The sequence below is a fragment of the Rhipicephalus microplus genome, chromosome 10 (genome assembly GCF_043290135.1).
Source record: "Rhipicephalus microplus isolate Deutch F79 chromosome 10, USDA_Rmic, whole genome shotgun sequence".
Classification (NCBI taxonomy): Eukaryota; Metazoa; Arthropoda; class Arachnida; order Ixodida; family Ixodidae; genus Rhipicephalus; species Rhipicephalus microplus.
In genome coordinates this window covers 2,900,402-2,919,046 of record NC_134709.1, presented here as the reverse complement: position 1 = coordinate 2,919,046, position 18,645 = coordinate 2,900,402, and the positions used below count along the sequence as shown (strand labels likewise).

The window sequence follows — 18,645 nt, the reverse complement described above, 5'->3', positions numbered from 1 at the left end:
AAATAAGTCCACCTTTGTCACGAAAAGTGGTTAGACGAGCGAGCTGAAAATCTTCTCCTTGAGCTAGCATCGTTAGTAGTGTTATGCAAACTTCGCAGTTTGTTTTAATGACACACTTTCACGCAACATAGCCAGCAACACAAAAAGATCAGCGTGGAATCACTTCTAACAATATGCTGTTTGTGGTCAATAGGTGCTGGCACAAAACTAGGCTCATTCACAGTGCTTACACCGCCAACTGAATCGTCTTGTGGCAGTGTGACAGTAGCAGCATTGATCTCCAGCAATGAAGCTAGCTCGCCTTGGTCACAATTCCCCAGACTAACTGTTTTCACGAGACCATATAATGACAGACAAGTAATGGTTAGCAAAAACTGAGTTGGCGTGGGGTGGTCGTTGCTGCCGGATGACTGACGTATAATACCAAATAAATTTTCTAATGGGTCTTGGCTGGTCTTTGATGTCATTATGTATTTAAATGCTGCTTTCCCTGTCAAATAAGAAAGTATTTCTAGCACACTGGTTATAGTCACACGCAGTCCAGTCACGTAGATTATATGCACGTAGTCCCGTAGCACATACTTCGGCTGAAAATGAAGGTCACACACGGCAGATGTGTCGTCCACGGCTTTGTCCGCTCGATGCAAATTTCTTTCCCATTGCTTCTTCAGGGCTGCATCCTTCGGAACGCCGAACAAAGACGGCTTCTTGCTGCCCTTCACGTGGACGTAACCTGTACGACAGCTTGGCGCAAAACAGGGGTCTTGCCGCCGCGGAAGCATTTTAACCTCGTTTGAGGGCACTGCTTGTCAGGCCACATTACTGTTCGCCGAAGAACCTAGGTGATTGAGGATGCAAGGCGCGACGAGTTCTCAAAGTAACAAAACTCGCACACCCCGACCACCACTCCAAACAGGCAGCAACTGCCCCAGCGCCAACGTTCGCTACATTTAATGCGGGGGTGGCAACACGCCACGGAGGCGCGCCGAAGCACGTTTGTGTGACATTGGCGGCGTCACCGCAATGCATGGCGCCGGCCGGCGAGTGAGCCCACTACCCTATTCTAGCTCACTTTACTTGAATACCGCCCGCTGTCGTGATGATGAATGGATGGATGTATGTGGCTGTACCCTTTAGATCGGGCGGCGGCTAACGTCACCTAGCCGTAATACTTTGTGAACTAACCATTAGATTTATCTTTTTTTTCCCTTTAAACAGTGAAGTTCGACGGGTACTTTGCAGTGAAGGGTTTAATTTTCACTCGTGCCTTGACTTTAGCCACCAATCAGATAACCTCCTTTTAGTTAAGTCTACCCGCTTAAAGTCTATTTTGCCCTCACTGTCCCTAAACCCCAGTGCTTTGAAAAACTCTGCGCCATCAACCTGAACTACAGGGTGAAGCCCTTTACAGAACATTATCAAGTGTTCGGCAGTTTCTTCTTCCTCTCCACACGCACTGCATACCGTGTCTACCCCTTCGTATTTGGCCCGATATGTCTTGGTTCGCAATACTCCCGTCGTGGCCTCAGACAGTAGAGAACTACCCCGAGTATTATCATAGATCCTTTCCTTGGCTATTTACTGCTTAAAAGTTTGATAAAATCTTTAGTGCGGACTTCTTAATCACGCCAATTCTCCACATATCGGTCTCAGCTTCCTTCACCTTCTTCTTAACCGATAATTTTTTTTGGTTTGGCCCCCTGCTGTTTTCCAAGTATTTACCAGTCAATTTCCTGGTTCGCTTCCTCCATTTTGTATCGACATTCTTCATGTACAAGTAGCTGAAAACCTTCCTAGCTTAACGCTCCTCCCCCATTTCTCTCTATCGCTTCTCAAATTTTATCTTGCTGCTAGCTTCCCTGCCCTCAAATGATGTCCATCCCATATCACCTTATACTCCCTGATTTGGTGTATGATAGATAGATAGATAATGTGGCCAAGTACCCTTTGCAACAGGCGGACTCAATGAAGTGTCCTAGCCATGTAAAAAAGAAGAAAAAAAAAACACGAAAGATAACATGAGTTAAAAAACACACACGTCAGAGTTCACAAGTCACACACTTCCAGCGCTGTGTGTGCCCGCCGTGGGTGACCGTCTTGTGTCCCTCCACCACACTTCGAGGCGAGCTTTCGTAGTGCCCCCGCCGCGGTGGTCTAGTGGCTAAGGTACTCGGCTGCTGACCCGCAGGTCGCGGGTTCGATTCCCGGCTGCGGCGGCTGCATTTCCGATGGAGGCGGAAATGTTGTAGGCCCGTGTGCTCAGATTTGGGCGTACGTTAAAGAACCCCAGGTGGTCGAAATTTTCGGAGCCCTCCACTACGGCGTCTCTCATAATCATATGGTGGTTTTGGGACGTTAAACCCCACAAATCAATCAATCTTTTGTAGTGCGCACACTTTTGCCACAGCGGTTTCCCTTCGCATCAAGAAATCAGAGGGCTTGCGGCAGGGTGGTGCCCTCTACCGTAGGTGGAGTGAACTTCGAGCATCGTAGGAGCAAGTGCTCGATAGTCTCCCGCTCGCCACCGCAGGACCTGCACACCGCCGCGTGCGTCTCGGGGGCGCAATCATAACGGCTTCGATAGTCGAGAGTGCGCAGCACGCCCGCCCGAGCCTCGAAGAGGAGAGCACCACCACAGCTTTTGTCGTACAGCGCTGGCTCCGTCGCAATATCTCTCTTGCTTTCCCGGTAGATGCTGAGGGTAGTCTTAGGGAGCATGGCTGAATGCCACATTTCCCCCTCTGCCTCACGAACACGGTCACGAATGCCCTTTGCAGTCTCTCGCTCAGTTCCCGTTTCGATATAGTCGAGGAGGCAGTATTTTCGCCGCAAAAACATCACTCTGGACCTCCATTGAGTGCGGATGCCCTTGATGTAAATATATCGAAAGAGCCTGCGTGCCCACCTGTTGTCATTCATGGTCCGTAGCCGACATTCGAACGAGATTTTGCTGCGGGCCTCTCGAGCCTCGAACGTGGACCATCCGACATCCCCCTGGATAGCCTCCACGGCGACACGGCCATGGCATCCCAAGGCTACGCGGCCCACCTCTCGTTGCGCACGTTCCAGCCAATCCCGTGTTGGGGCTGACAGACATATGGCCGAGTTAGCGTAGGTAAGTCCAGGTACATGTACGGCTTTCCACAGGTCGCGCACCATGTGGTATCGGCTGCAGCCCCACAGGCATTGTCGACGCAGTATGCTGCTGGCTCGCTGTGACACTTGTCTCAAGTGGGTTTCATGCTCCGCTATGAGCTTGTCTGAGGTGGACAGTAACACGCCTAGATAGCGGTATTCTTTCAGTCTTGGAAGCTCCTCGCCATTTGGTAGTACCAGAGCAGCCTCAGCACAATCACCAGAGAACTGGAGCACCGCTGACTTCTTCGGATTGAAGGCCAGGCCTAGGGTGCCCAGGTGGTTGGCTGATGTCTCGACCAGATGCTGCAGTTGTGCCGTATTTTCGGCCAGCAGCACTAGGTCATCCGCGAAAACAAGGCCGAGTAGTGTCAAAGTCGTTGGGGTGCCGTCGTAGGACCCCTTGAGCTTGAACCCCACACCTGAATCCAGGAGGGCATGTTCCAGACCCGCTGTATATAACATATACAGAAATGGGGAAAGAGGGCAGCCATGTTTCAGTCCCCGCTGTACTGTTACTGGGCGCGTGCGGTTTCCACCAAAGGTGGTTTCAACTGTGTTGCCAGTGTAGAGTCGGTGCAGTAGTTCGATCCACACAGGCGGCATATTGAGTTCTTCCATCCGAGAAAGAAGGTGCCCGTGGGGCACGCTATCGTACGCCTTGGCCACGTCTTGAAAGCAGGCGATTAGCCCGCGGGATTCCCTGCGTGCGATCTCGATGCTCTGTAGGAGCACAAAGAGATTGCCTCTCCTCGCCAATCCCGACGGAAGCCATTTTGCAGCTCAGTAAGTGGTCCCTGCGTTTCCGCCCACCCACTCATCCATCTTTTGATGACCTGTGTGAAATGTCTATACAGCACACTGGTGACGGTGAGTGGTCTATAATCGTGCAGTTGGTCACTGTTGCCTCCCCTCTTGGGCACCAGGCACACCATGCCGCGGCGCCAGTCCTCTGGGATGGGGTCACCATTAATAATGCAGGTGAAGATGGACGCCAAGGTCTCTCTTGCATTCTGTTGAAGCCGTTTCACTAGCGCAGGTGGAATTTCATCCAGTCCTTTGGCGCTGTGGGCTCCAATGTTGGACATGGCTCGGTCGATTGCCACACGGGACACCTTCCAGGTGTCACGTGTGGACAGAATAGTGTCGATCGTGAGCGCCACTGCGCGGAAATTGTTTAAAACTTAAGGCAGGTCAACTGCGCTGGGAGCGCGAGCCATTCTTCTGGCATCTTTCTAGAGGAGGCGTTGACTCTACTATGGCCATGCAACGCCTCCATTAGAAAGATGCCTAAGGAATGGCTCGCGCTCTAAGCGGAGTTGGCCTGCCTTCAGTTTTAAACAAGCTCCGCGTGGTGGCGCTCGCGACCAACACAACGAAGGGCAAGCGAGCCCTTCGGGGTGCAGGATAGCTAGTAACGAGGAAAACAACCAGGGAGACTCTTCAACGAGTGGTATAGACAGATACGATTCCAAAGTGGCACCAATATCTAAGATAGGTAGAGTCCGGGGCATAAATAGACGTAGCCACGAGCGCCGGGCCAATTCAGACATAGGATATATTAACATGCAGGGTGGTAAGAACAGGCTGAAGTGGGAAGAGATTGAAGAACAGCTAAGGGAAGAGAGGCCGATGGTATACGGTTTTGTAGAAACGCATCTCAGGGACATGGAACAACCTCCGAACAATCCGGACTACGCGTGGGAATATTGTAATAGAACAGAAGGCAGCAGAAAGGGGGGTGGTATTGGGGCATTCATTCATAAAAGTACAGACTGGCAAAGGGTCAAGCAGGAGTGCAAGGAACATTTATGGCTAAAAGGGAAAGTGGCAGGTCAAATGACACTCCTTGGTTTCGTGTACTTGTGGACGGGAGTAAAGTCCAGAGAGGAAAACCAGGCAATGGTAGAGTGTATATCAAAGGACATTCAGGAGTTAGGAAGAGAGTGCGAGATAATTATAATAGGAGACATGAATGCGCACATAGAAGATATAGATGGGTATACCGACCCGACAGGCAAAATGATCATGGATATGTGTGAAAGGCTTGATTTCATCATTTGCAACAGTACCGAGAAGTGTGAAGGGCAAATAACATGGGAGGTAGGAAGGCTTCAGTCGACGATAGATTATGCACTGATGTCACATAGGATGTATGATAAGCTCAGGGGAATGCACATAAATGAAGGTGGCTCCAGAAGTCTGGGTAGCGATCACAAACGTATCAAGCTAAGTTTTGGAAGAGCAGTGAAAGTGGGAAGGAGACAAGATGAGCAACTACAGGAGAATTTTTATCCAGAAAGGCAAATTGAAATAGCCACTAAACAAATTGAGAAAGTAATCACGGAGGATAATAAGACAGTGTGGACATACACGAATCTAATTAGACTCTTTGAGCTAGAGCTTGCTAAGACGCGTTACAAGTCACCCCGGAAAAGAAGACACAAACGCAAAAGTTGGTGGGATGAGGAAGTTAAGACAGCCATAGCAAAACGTCAGGAAGCCTCTAGGGAACAAATACATGCTAAGCAGCGGGGTGAACCGACAGATGATGTTGAAAGAAAATGGGCAACCTTTCTAAGCTGTAGAAGGGATGCATCCCTTCTGATCAATGAAAAGATTAGAAGGAAGGGAGCTCAGTGGCTGGCAGAAGTACATAAAAAAGATAGAAAGGCAGCTGCGAAATTTTGGAACCATCTAAACTCCCTAAGAAATGAGACGAGCCTAGAGCAGAGTTTTATAACTACAGCCCAATGTGCTAGGCTAGAAGGGGACGAAGCTATTGAATATATAAGAACAAGGGTGACAGAAAAATTTCAACAAAGAAGTACTATATGCACCACAATAGACAAGGACGAATCAAGTGGTGCAATGGCTCCATTTTCACAACAAGAGTGGGAAAGGGCTGAGAAAAGGGTTCCTAGTAGTACATCAACAGGCCCAGATGGCATTCCAATTAGGCTGATAAAGACATTAGGTCCGAAGTCTAAGCAGGCTTTAATAATAATCGCTGGTGAAGTTCCCGATGGATGGAAACTTAGCAGGATGAGCATGATCTATAAAGGAAAGGGGGACAAAGCTGACATAAACAACTACCGCCCTATAACAGTGACATCAGTGGTCTACAGGCTGGCGATGCAGATTATAAGGGAAAGACTGCAGGCGTGGATAGAGGATGAGGGGGTGCTGGGGGAACTGCAGAATGGGTTTCGGAAACACGGGAGGTTGGAAGACAATCTGTTCTCACTGACGCAGTGCATCGAAATAGCAGAAAGGGAACACAGGCCGCTGTGGCTAGCATTTTTGGATATCAAGGGAGCGTACGATAGCGTGGTTCAAGATGAATTGTGGGGAATACTGGACACACTAGGAATACTGGAACATGTAGTCACTAATCTTTTAAAGGGTATCTATAAAGGTAACAATGTAGTTATAAAGTGGGAAAAACAAGTATCCAAGCCTGCAGAGGTAAAAACGGGGGCTTAGGCAGGGGTGCCCCCTGTCACCCTTATTATTCATGATGTACCTACAAGGATTAGAGGCAAAATTAGAGGGAAGTGGACTGGGCTTCAACCTCTCTTTAGTCAAACAAGGAAAACTTATTGATCAGGCACTACCAGCATTAATGTACGCAGATGATATAGTGCTAATGGCCAACAACAAGGAAGATTTACAGAGATTGATGGACATCTGCGGTAATGATGGAGATAGGTTAGATTTTAGATTCAGTAAGGAAAAATCAGCAGTCATGATTTTCAATGACAACGAAGGTAGTGAGCTTAGAATACAGGAGGTCACGCTAGAGATAACAGATAAATACAAATATCTGGGCGTATGGATAAGCAATGGGACCGAGTATCTGAGGGAACACGAAACATACGTGACGACTAAAGGCAACAGGAATGCAGCAGTCATGAAAAATAAAGCACTGTGGAATTACAATAGGTATGATGTTGTGAGAGGAATATGGAAAGGGGTCATGGTTCCTGGGCTGACCTTCGGCAATGCGGTCTTGTGCATGAGATCAGAAGTTCGCAGTATTGGAGGTGAAGTTAGAAGGCGTCGAAGTGTGCTGAATGCATCGTCGCATGCTGATGACCATCCCGCGAGGTAACGACCACCGCGAAGTTTGGTTAAAGGTGTTATGATGCATGCGAAGTTGCAGATAAAACGACGAAAGTAGGAAAAAGGCTGATAAAATTCCGAACTTCTTTCAATGTCGTCGGTTTAGGGAACTCGGCAACCACACGAAGTTTTGTCGGATCAGGAAGGACACCTTCTCAGGAAGACGACGTGGCCCAAAATAAGGAGCTTTCGAGCACCAAAGCAACACTTCTTTAATTTCAGCGTCAGACCAGCAGATTTGAGGCAAGTGAGGACTGCTTCCAAGCATTGAAGGGGCGTCGGAAAGTCACGCAAAAATATTACAATGTCATCCAGGTAGCACAGACATGCCTGCCATTTGAGGCCATGGAGGATGTTATCAATCATGGACTCGAAAGTGGCAGACGCATTGCAGAGCCTGAATGGCATGACATTGCATCCATACGAGCCATCGGTAGTCAACGCAAAAGTGTATTGAGCCCTCTTTCTTCTTGATGAGAACTACCGGCGACGCCCACTGGTTGTTAGAGGGCTCAATAACGCCACACGTAAGCATAACGTCCACTTGTGTGACGATGACTTGACGCTCAGCTGCCGACACACGATATGGGCGCTGACGTAAAGGGGTGTGGGAGCCGGTTTCGACGTGATGAGCTACGTTTCATGTATGGCCCAAGGATGGTTGTTGGAAACCGAAGCTGGGACGAAAGCCTTCAAGCAAGGCGGTGATATTGGAGCGCTGCTGGGACGTCAGGTGACAGTCAATGCATCGGGAAAGCGCATTGGGGAATAATGGTAATGAAGCTGAACGGGACAATCGATGCCGTTAATCTGGAGAGAAGTCCGCTGTTCAGTGACGGCACTTGTGGGAAAGAAATCGAGGTCATCAATGCTTCCAAGGCACTCCTCTCCCTTCAGTAGGATGGAAGGGAAGTGAAATGGGTTCGAAACGTAAATTGCACTAGAAGAGTCTTGAATCGAGAGGACGGCGAAGGGTAGCAAGTATCACTTGCGGCGAAGAGCACTTTCAGCTGGTGTGAAAAGATCAGGTGAGTCAACAGAGGCGTCTCGGGAAAGTGGGACTAAAGCAGACTAGAAAAGGGGTAGTCTAGAAAAGGGGTAGGCACTTTCAGCTGGTGTGAAAAGATCAGGTGAGTCAACAGAGGCGTCTCGGGAAAGTGGGACTAAAGCAGACTAGAAAAGGGGTAGTCTAGAAAAGGGGTAGGCCTTGGTGGCGGGCGAGAGTTGAGCGAGTCTCTTCTGCGCGTGGCGGTTGCCGCGAACGGTTGTCTGTAGTGTGGGTCGGCAAACAGTTGGAGGGGTTGTTGCCTGGGATCAGATTGCTCGTCATTGTCTGGTGCCATGAAATCAACTGGGGGCAACGTATGGTTGCGAAGTTCCAGGACGACAGTAGCGTATCCGGCAGGTTCGCCAATTAAAATTGAGCGTTTCGGCGCAGCACATTTTTAATGAACTGTATGGTTCGTCGTAGAAGGTGGGGGGGGCAAGAGCCGATCAGGTACAAGCGTCGATGCACCAACCACGATTGTTGTCGTCTTCCTGTCTGAGAGTGGCCCGTCTACCTTTCAGAACAGCGCTAATCATTAAAACAAAAACATCTTCAGGTCTCTTCACCCTCTGTACAAGGGAATTAATTATATTCAGGGTGGTATTGTGCTGGGAAACGTAATTTAATGCCTTGTTCTTCTGCCCATCATTGAAGCTAAGCTTAAGACTTCGAAAAGCTGGTCTATTGTCTGCCACTATAATTTTGAGATTCTTGAACGGATTCCGCTCAAGTAGTGATATAACTCCATTTTCACGGCCAGCCTTATCAGCAACATAGCATGTGCATTCATCCAAGGCGCCCAAAAATGCTTGTGTTTTTCGCACGCCCTTGCTTTTTTTTTTTCATGACTTCTGCAAAATCGAGATTCAGTACTTCAAAGGTTACCTCAGTACATCGGCATTACGATTTTATTTCCTTGTACCCCTAAACTTTGCTTTGAAGACCTAACATTCGTGGCATGTGTTTATGTAGTTAGCGACATTTTTTTTTTTCATGTTCGTCTTAGTAATACTTGCAATGAGCTTTCTGTGCATCCTCCCAAATTCATCATGTCCTTCAGATTCTGACTATTATGCTATAGCCCCAGAATAGCCTGCACCTCTGTCACAGGCACATGTACGTTTCCGTTCTTAACTGTCAAGTTTCCTGTTTCTTCTCACAGCCTTTTAAAACTTACACAACGTGTTCAGTTTCTTGGCGTATATGCAATCTGGACAAGGCATTAGCATCCTGCTGATTTTTCCAGGCCAATAAGCTACCTCAAAGGCGTGCTGTTGGATCTGGCTTTTTTATTGTGTGATTTTCCTCTTTGGCTCTGCGAGATGAAGCAGATAAGTCAAAGCCTGGTTATCGGTAAACAACTTAAAATATCTGCCTTCCAAGTATGTCCTAAAATATCTTAAGGCCACGACAACTGCTAGGGCTTTTTTTTTGGTGCTGTAATCAACTTGGGCCCTAGTAAGCATGTACGAGAAATAGACGATTACTTGCAGTTGTCGGGACGCAAGCTCCTGGATATCTCTTTGGTACAGAATGGCTCCAGTTTTATAGTGTGAAGCATCTGTATAGAGCTCGAATGGTAACGTCAAATCCGGAAGTGTTAGCACAGGGTCAGACGAAATTGTAACCAGTTCTAAATAAGCCGGTTCACATTCTTCAGACCACGTGAACGGAACGCGTTTCTGTATAGAGCTCGAATGGTAACGTCAAATTCAGAAGTGTTAGCACAGGGTCAGACGAAATTGTAACCAGTTCTAAATAAGCCGGTTCACATTCTTCAGACCACGTGAACGAAACACCTTTCTGTATAGAGCTCGAATGGTAACGTCAAATCCCGAAGTGTTAGCAAGGGTCAGACGAAATCGTAACCAGTTTTAAATAAGCCGGTTCACATTCTTCAGACCACGTGAATGGAACGCCTTTCTGCGTTAAGTTTGTGAGACACTTTGTCTTTTTAGTGCAGTCTTTTATACATGCCCTGAAGTGTCCTGCAAGGCCTAAAAACTCATGAGGGGAATGATTTTTCTCAAGAGACCTGATTCACTGCATGCTTTTTTCCTTTTGGTCTTTCCGTCAAAGCGCCTGCCAAGCAATACTACAGACCGGCAAAAGCACTCTTTTTTCCATTTATTTTTAGTTGTGCATCACTGAATGCTTGCATAATTGCTGAAAGGTGAATCTTGTGAGCTTCTCTGGTTCTCAAATAAACTAAGATGTCAACGTACACATTACAGAACTTTCCAATAAGATTTTTCAGTTCATAGTTAATCACTTTCTGAAAAAAAAATGTACCAGAATCCTTCCACCCGAACGGGAGTTGGTTATATTCGTACACATCAAACAGTGTAACGATGCTGTAAATTTTTTTGTCTTCTCTCAGTGGCACCTGCAAATATCCTTTACACAAGTCTATTCTAAGAAACCATTTACACCCGCCTGTCTTGTCAATTATCTCATAGATTCTTGGCATTGGGAAAGGGAATGAGTCTGTCTGCCGGTTGATGAGTCTAGTTTGTGCGTAACCGGAATGATCAGTATTCTTTACGTGTGACCGTAATCGGTGATGCAAACAAAGATGTGGATGGTCTAATGATGCCCGCGTCTAGCATGCTTTGAAGCTTCTGTGCAAGTCAAGCCTTCTTTTTGTGGCTCAAGGCATATGACTTCTTTGTTGCAACGTTTTTGTAGCGTAGTTCGAAAGGAACTTTGCTACTAAGAAATTCCCAAAGAACTAATTTCTGCGTACTTCGACTGGACTTCCTCGGCGCATCGTACTATTTTTGGCTGCGTTTTTATAATACGGGAGCAACATTCAACATTGTCGGTTGTAATGACGTCATACCACAGAATGTCTATCCTCAGAAGTTTCATGTTGGGTCGGGAAAGAAGAAAATCAAAATCGATGCCTGACATTACAAGACTTTTTAGGGGCTCCTACCCGGCCTCAAAATTGGACATCTTTTCGCCTCTGTACATTTGGTGAACTCCCTGCAAGTTTCGTCGTAGCTACACACCCTGATTGGTTTTCCTGGACACATGTCATCTTTGGGTACCATCTTCTCGTTAATAAAAGTTTCTGTGCACCTGTTTCGAGCCGAGCTGATACGTTGGCCCCATTAATAACCATCTCAATGAAGAGTACGTTTGGGCTGAAAATGAATACGGTCTCTCGCTCAAGTACATGCTCCTATAAGTAATTATGCGATGATTCTTGAAGTGATCCTTCAGTCTCATACAATTGTGGCGCATCAAATGTCGTGCAGTTATTCGTGTACGGCAAGACACCTTTTCTAGAGGACCCGGCTTTCTTCGGCTCAGGTGGTGCATTTTTTTTAAACTCTGATGTATCTGTGGGGTCGGACATTACTTCAAACGATGAAGCAACTCCTGAGATGTTAGAGATGCCTCAAGTTCACTTTGTATCGGACTTTCTTTCTTCATCCCTTGTGAAGGCACGATGCATGGTTCTAGAAGCTTTGGATCAGCATCATACAGCAATTGTTTTATGAAGAAATAGTCTACTAGGTTATCACTGTTTTGCTCATACGTGATGGCTTTGTCCCATAAGTCTACTGCGTTCTTTCTGAAGGCACCGAGAAGGCTGTCTTTCTATGACTCCCATGAATCTTCTTTATGTCAGGCAAAACGCAAGTCAAACCATTGTTTGGCATTTTCAGAAAGACATGCTCGCATATTTTTCATTTTGTGACAGTCTGTGTGCCCATAATTCTGATCACTCTGATACTCTGGAATTGACATAAAAGATGTCCGGGTTTACTGTCATATGGGGAATCTAGTCTGATGCCAGAACCGTCCAGAGTGCTTGTTGCTGCTGCAATGGCTGCTTTTGCAACCAAATCAAACGAGAGAGCACGTGTGACCACCTTGACCTATCTGTCACTGCATCAGAATGGCTCGGCGATTGCTCCTTAATAGAGGCTTGCTTTTCCCAAGCTTCGAACTCCGAAAATTTTAACCTTCACAGTATTTCTGGTGATGACGTCGCTGATTGGCTCTTTGGCAATGGTGGCGATGGATTCGATGCGACCAGGCCCTCCGCAGTGGTCTAGTGGCTAAGGTACTCGGCTGCTGACCCGCAGGTCGCGGGATCGAATCCTGGCTGTGGCGGCTGCATTTTCGGTGGAGTCGGAAATGTTGTAGGCCTGTGTGCTCAGATTTGAGTGCACGTTAAAGAACCCCAGGTGGTCGAAATTTCCGAAGCCCTCCACTACGGCATCTCTCATAATCACGGTGGTTTTGGGACGTTAAACTCTACATATCAATCAAATTCGATGTGACCAGGTGTAGTCGTCTCTTCAGGCACCGCAACGAAGTTCTCGCCGTCCAGCTCGTAATGACTGGCTCGTAATCAGCAATCACTGGCCGGCCGTCCAACTGTTGGTAGAAGGTTACCCACATCTTTCGAATTCTGTCAAAGGCTGCGCCAAATATGAAGTTCTAACGAAAGCAGTTTGCAGTCAGCCATTTCATTTATATTCCTGCTGGCCTCTTCTAGCATCCTCTTTTTCGCCTTCTCCAACTGATTCCCTTGGATCACTCAAACTGTCAATGTGAAAGCTGTGGTGGCAGCGGGCCCTGTAGGAATGGGCTACGAGCAGCTGGTCCGATTTGTGGCGATTCTTGGCTTGCAAATGCCAATGCCTTTCAAGTCATTCACTGCCATCAGCCAGAAAGACTGTGATGCAGCAGTGGATGCCATCTGTGCCAATCACGTGAAGTTGATGGAGCTCACAGTGAGAGAAGTTAGCGGGGACGACATTGTAATTATGTACGACGGTACGTGGCACAAATGCAGCTTTAAGGGGCCACTCACCAGGTTTGACAATTTTGAGCCGACAAGCGTTGTGCGTAGATGAGACATTCACGATTATGTCTGCCAAAATTTGCAACACTACGTGCTGCGGAAATGGGTCAAATTTCAAGATGAACGCTGCTCCCCCTTCCTTTTGCGTGCGCGCGCCCAGAGTATAAGGACATGACGTGCGCGTATGAATGGCCCTACTTACACGGCAATGCAGTGACGTTGGTCCTCTATGTAGAGGACTATGCTCAGACGTTGCCAACAGTGGCACGTGACATGGCGAAAATTATTTAACACAACACGCATAGTTTATGTATTTGTTGCTTGGAAGAGAATAGTAAATCTCTAGATAAATAATGAGACGCAATAAGGGAATGTGAGCATTTTTTTTTCATTTTTTTACATGAACTGCAACGAGATGCGGGGCTAATGTGCCGGCGTTTCGCATGTGTCCCCGCAATCAGCGCATCGAGCAGACCACAGGCATGGAACGCTCCTATGCATTCGCACACTCACTGGGCTTATCTATTTTACCGCGTCTAAGCCAGCATTTCCAAACCATCCCACAGAAACACGCAGTTAAGCTCAAAACAACGATGGTTAAAAAAAAAAAACGCTACTAGCGTGCACGGGGGTTGGGCTTGTTCGGGCACGTCAAGTACACATGACCTCTTGGTCGGATGCTGGAGAGGCTAGGAAAGAGTTTTGGCTTGCAAACGCTACGCGGAGGAGCGGCAAGGGTTTCAAGCTCACCTCCTCTCATCCTTGTTTCGCGTCGCTTCAAGAAAACCAGTTTTCTCAGCTCGTAATGTACAGATTCGAAAAAAAATTTGGGGCAAAATGTTGCTCATTGGACACCCAAGAACGTCCACGGTCTAACTAAAATTTTGTAGGGGGTCTGGTGAGTGGCCCTTTAAGAAAGCCACAATGGCATCGGCACTGTTGTCTCTCTCGACAATAGACCTAGTTTAGCTAGGGAGAAGTTTTTTCAAACTTCTCCCTAGCTTGCAGTTAGCACAAGTCGCTGCCACATGGAGCAGAAGTTTGGCAAGTGTTTCATGGCCCTGTCTGTGAGGAGTCGGCTCGAAAGAGCCGTGAGGGACAAACGTATGGTGCTGGCTCATTTTGGTGGAAGTGGCCACTACAAGGATTGATCTTTTCGGTGTGCAAGTTTAGTCGCATTTAATATCTTTCATAAATAAAAAGGGAATTTTAACTTTACAACTCGATTTTCTCATAGCACAGATTTTGCTTTTTTTTTTCAGTATGCGCCTCCTTTTTCGTGTGCTTTTAATGCTTGGATCTGCATGAAGTTCTGCCCAAATTTTCTAGAATAAATTTTAAAATTTTGATTATATAATAAAAAATTATATGTACATCTTTGCTAGGGTAGGAGCAATATGGACTTTTTCATGTCTCTTGCATATTTTGTATGGCCTTCCTAATTACTTATTAGCATTCTACACTTTATTTGAAACATTATGAACTATGAGTGGTAAAAATTTTGGAAGTTTAGTGATGAAAAGAGGAGGGGCAAAAGGCCTACTGTTTTCACTTTGCCTTGTTGCAGAGCTAAAAGTATGCAACTTGCAAGACAACTAATTATATATTTGAAATCGGCATAAAAAGTTCTATAAACAGCTCAAGTTTCATATTTTAAAAAATGTGTCTAATAGTGCTATTCTAATAGTGCTTGATTTGTATTAATATTCAGTTCATTGTGATTTTTATTGGATTTGTCTTCATTTCAGTTTAAAATTTTTCTATTCACACATTCGCTGCAGATGAGTGAGCTAACCACATTGTAAGATGCATAGCGGTGGTTCCCCCTCTGCAGGTGAGAGCAATGGGCCAGAGTCTGTGCACGAGGTTGAAGTTTTCAAAGACACGGACACGGCCCGCGTGGGCAAGCGTGCCTTCGTCATCACCCACTCCAAAGGAACTCTGCTGGTGCTCTTCCCTAACAGCCAAGGTAGGTGTGACATGTTTGGAGACCCTGCAGCATATGTTCAAACTAATTTAAAGGGGTACAGACACAAAACTTCGTGGTTAAGATAGCCTGTGGGATTGATTTTTGTGAACATGTGTATATAATCTGTAAAAAAATATCAATAGCGGCTGTGGTGTGGAAGGATGCCAGAGGTTGTGGCATGCACCACTGAAATGTGCGTCTCTACTGGTGTCGTGCAAAACAATCATGCAAGAGGCCTGTGTGAATGCATAGCTGTGCAAAACTGACCTTGGAGTGTCTTTCCCTTTTTCGTAGAGTTGCTTCGGTTTCATCGGATAGTGGAAGCGTTTAAGACTGGCCTGAGCAACTCCACCTTCCGGCAGAGGACCGACGAGGCTTCGGCCACACAGTACTTCCAGGTGGGTGCCCAGCTCACTGCTTTGACAAACCCTGCTTGCCACAGAAACAAAAGCTTGTTTGGACTCAACCTTTGGGAGCATAGCTAGCACTCCAGCCGCATTTTTCGTAACATGGCACTCGAAGGTAACATGGCACTTTCGATAAAACCTCTTGAGTATATGTATATTTGTGTGCTAAATTCATATATGCAGTTATTCTTTAGTGCAGTTTGTAGCTCTTAACATACAAAATATTCTTTCTGCCTTTTGGGCGGCAAGATTTTTTTGTAAATGGAGAGAGTTACAAAGTAAATCAGCCTGTCAGGAAACTCTGGGATCAGAACTATATGCTGGGCAGCAAAAATGAATGTTTTAAACCCATTAGAACAAAAGTTATGCTGTACATTTACAAGTAAAATGCAGCTTGAAATTGGATCGCACGGCAAGTCCAACATATTATAATTTTTGAGAACATTCATTTTTGTTGGACTGCGCACAATTCTGATTCCAGATTATTGCGGTATGCTGATTCACTTTGCAACTCTCTGTCCAGAATGCACATTAAATATACTTGTATTTAGAAAATATACACATCATGTTAGGAAAAAAAAATTTGGCTGATCCCACATACCTTGGGAATCAACGTTATGCAAAGCATGTAGAGGGAAGTTGACAATGTAGTATTCATTTTATTGAGTGAAGCTTTATAAAATCATGCTAGAAATATGCTTTAATATTGTATGCATGATCCAACCAAGTCATTTATTATTTCAATGTATTTAAAGGCCTCTTAATTCAAACCCCATCATTCGGTTAATTCATACTTTGTGCAGTTCCATATAATTTGCTGCTTTCCCACTACCAGTTATTAATTTGCATGTTTATATAATCCTAACAGTCTAAAAATTCAAAATAAGCACCTCAAGCCTTCAAGGAAAAAGGCTTTGCTAGTCAAGAAATGTTTGAAACCAAGCACACACATGGTAAACTGTGATGCTTCTCAACTGGTATAGAGCTTTGTGCTGAAGGCACATACCTATAGCATAGAAGCAGTTGGTAATTCATGATTTCTTAAAATCTGATCAGTAGTAAATGGCCGATAAACTTGGCCATTTACTTGTATCTCTGCTTTCTGTTCATTGCGTGCAGTTAGGGTTTAAAACACTTGAAAAATTTTAATGTGATAAAATGAATGTCTAATCATAATGTGTAGTGTCACCTCAACTGGAGTCGTACATCTGAGAACTTCTAATAATTCAAACTTTTCGATAATTCAAACAAATTTCATAGGTCCCTTCGAGTTTGAATTAACGAGAGTCAACTGCATTATTTTTTGCGTTTGTCGGGTCACTGCTGCCGATGTCAGCTTTTTCTTAGTGCTCTCTCGTTAAAATTGCCAATGTTTGTTCTCACCGTTGCTGGGTAAACAAACTTGTAGTGTGCAGCGTATCCCCAAGGAGTACGGCCACTAGCGTGGGTTCGGCCCTAAGGGGGGGACATGGGTCTTAGGGCTCTCTCGTTTATTTTTGAACCAAATGTGACAAAAGTTGGCAGTTTGTTCTCCAGTTTCTTACTCAGTTTGTTCTCCAGTTTCTAAATATGTAGTTATTTCTTCTATAGCTTCATTAGCCGATTATTTGATTATGATTACTATATATATTGTTCCTACCACAATAGAAAAATAACCACCTGTCCGAAATTTACAAATAGCATAGGGATCAACACTAGAAAGCACAAGCTACACAACATAGGAAGCACTTTTTTGATTGGGTCATTATTTTTTACTTTACAGTACACTAAACTTCATAGCTCTGAATGTGGCCATTGTGTGGTCACACAAAAAACTAGTTTAAAAAACTTGCATCAAGAGAAATCAAAATCTGCTTCCTATGTTGTGTGCTCCAAACAATCTGCTTCATGCTGCAAGAAAAAAAAAATATTCAGCTATCTGTGATAGTTTCCGATATATTGCGGGAGTTTTCATGCAGGGTGTACAAAATTGCCATTTTGAGAAAATCAAGAAAAGAAAGAATTCTAACATTTTTAACCATAAAAATATATGTGCTTAGAATTACATAGTCATTGACACATATATGGATGCTAGAAAGCCTAAGGAGTGCAACGCTGCAAGCTGATCTATAATTGAACAAGTACTTCTCAAATTACAGCACAATAAGGTTCATTGCATATAACCAAGAACAAAAATATTTATACGAAAAAAAAAATGAGGCTGCAAATTAAAAATAGGCTCTCAGGATTATTTTTTGTGCACATTTAGCTACATTGTGCAAAAACAATTACAGCTCTAGTTGTCCTAGGTCCACTTTTACCGAACAAGCAAAAGAAAGTGGTCAAAATATGTGCTTCGAGAATAATGTTATTAAAACTTTATTTCGCCATTCCGAGTGAAAAATATCATACCACACATACCGTATTTACTCGATTCTACCGCGCCCTCGATTGTAACGCTCACCCGGTTTCCACGACGAAAAAAAAAGTAAGACATCGATTGCAACGCGCACCCATTTTTCTCGTTGGTCCGCACGATCACACCACTAGAAAAAACTACTCCTTTCGGCAGCATCTTTCATTTAAATATGAGGTACCGGGGAAGCTTCTGCCCATCTGACGGGTAACAGAGCATTGACGTCCTTGTAGTTTTACCGTGGACCGATGTCAGCACGCGAACTTGCTTCGCCCCCTTCTTCTCGATGGTTGTGGTGCCAGGTATGTCGAAGTAAAGAGGCGTCTGATCGGCATTCCCGATTTGCCCAAGCAGGTAGCCGTTGTTGTGCCGCAAGTTTAGGACGAACCTCTGAAAACTGTGAAGCTTTTCATCGAACTCCTCCGCAAAACTTTTCGCATATGCCCGTTCCCCTTCGGAGGGAAAAGCCTTTCCTTTTCATAAAGTTAGTTAGCCAGCACCTGCTCGCTTTAAACTGGCTCTGCATTAGACCTGTTTCTAAGGCTAACTGCATAGCCTGCACTTGGCGCAGTTCTCTCGTCACGGGCCACTGTGCCGCTCGCTGCTCAAGCACATACTCGCTGAGCAGCTCTTTAATTTGCGGAAACCGACCCTGCTGTGGTCCACTGAAGCCTTTGCGTGATGCTTTGCTGTCGACAATCTTCTGCTTTTGTTTCCGCCAGTCCCGCACGCATGTTTCGG

General features: G+C 45.5%; 1 protein-coding gene across 5 annotated transcripts in view; it reads left to right on the top strand.

Annotated features, from left to right (window-relative positions):
- Art4 (arginine methyltransferase 4) overlaps positions 1 to 18,645 on the top strand; it is a 151,920-nt gene that overhangs the window by 17,735 nt on the left and 115,540 nt on the right. For all 5 annotated transcript variants that reach the window (XM_037432458.2, XM_075874869.1, XM_075874868.1 and 2 more), the window contains exons 2-3: positions 14,968 to 15,102; positions 15,397 to 15,500. In XM_037432458.2, coding sequence (XP_037288355.1) covers positions 14,968 to 15,102; positions 15,397 to 15,500 — 239 coding nt within the window. The remainder of the gene's footprint in view (positions 1 to 14,967; positions 15,103 to 15,396; positions 15,501 to 18,645) is intronic.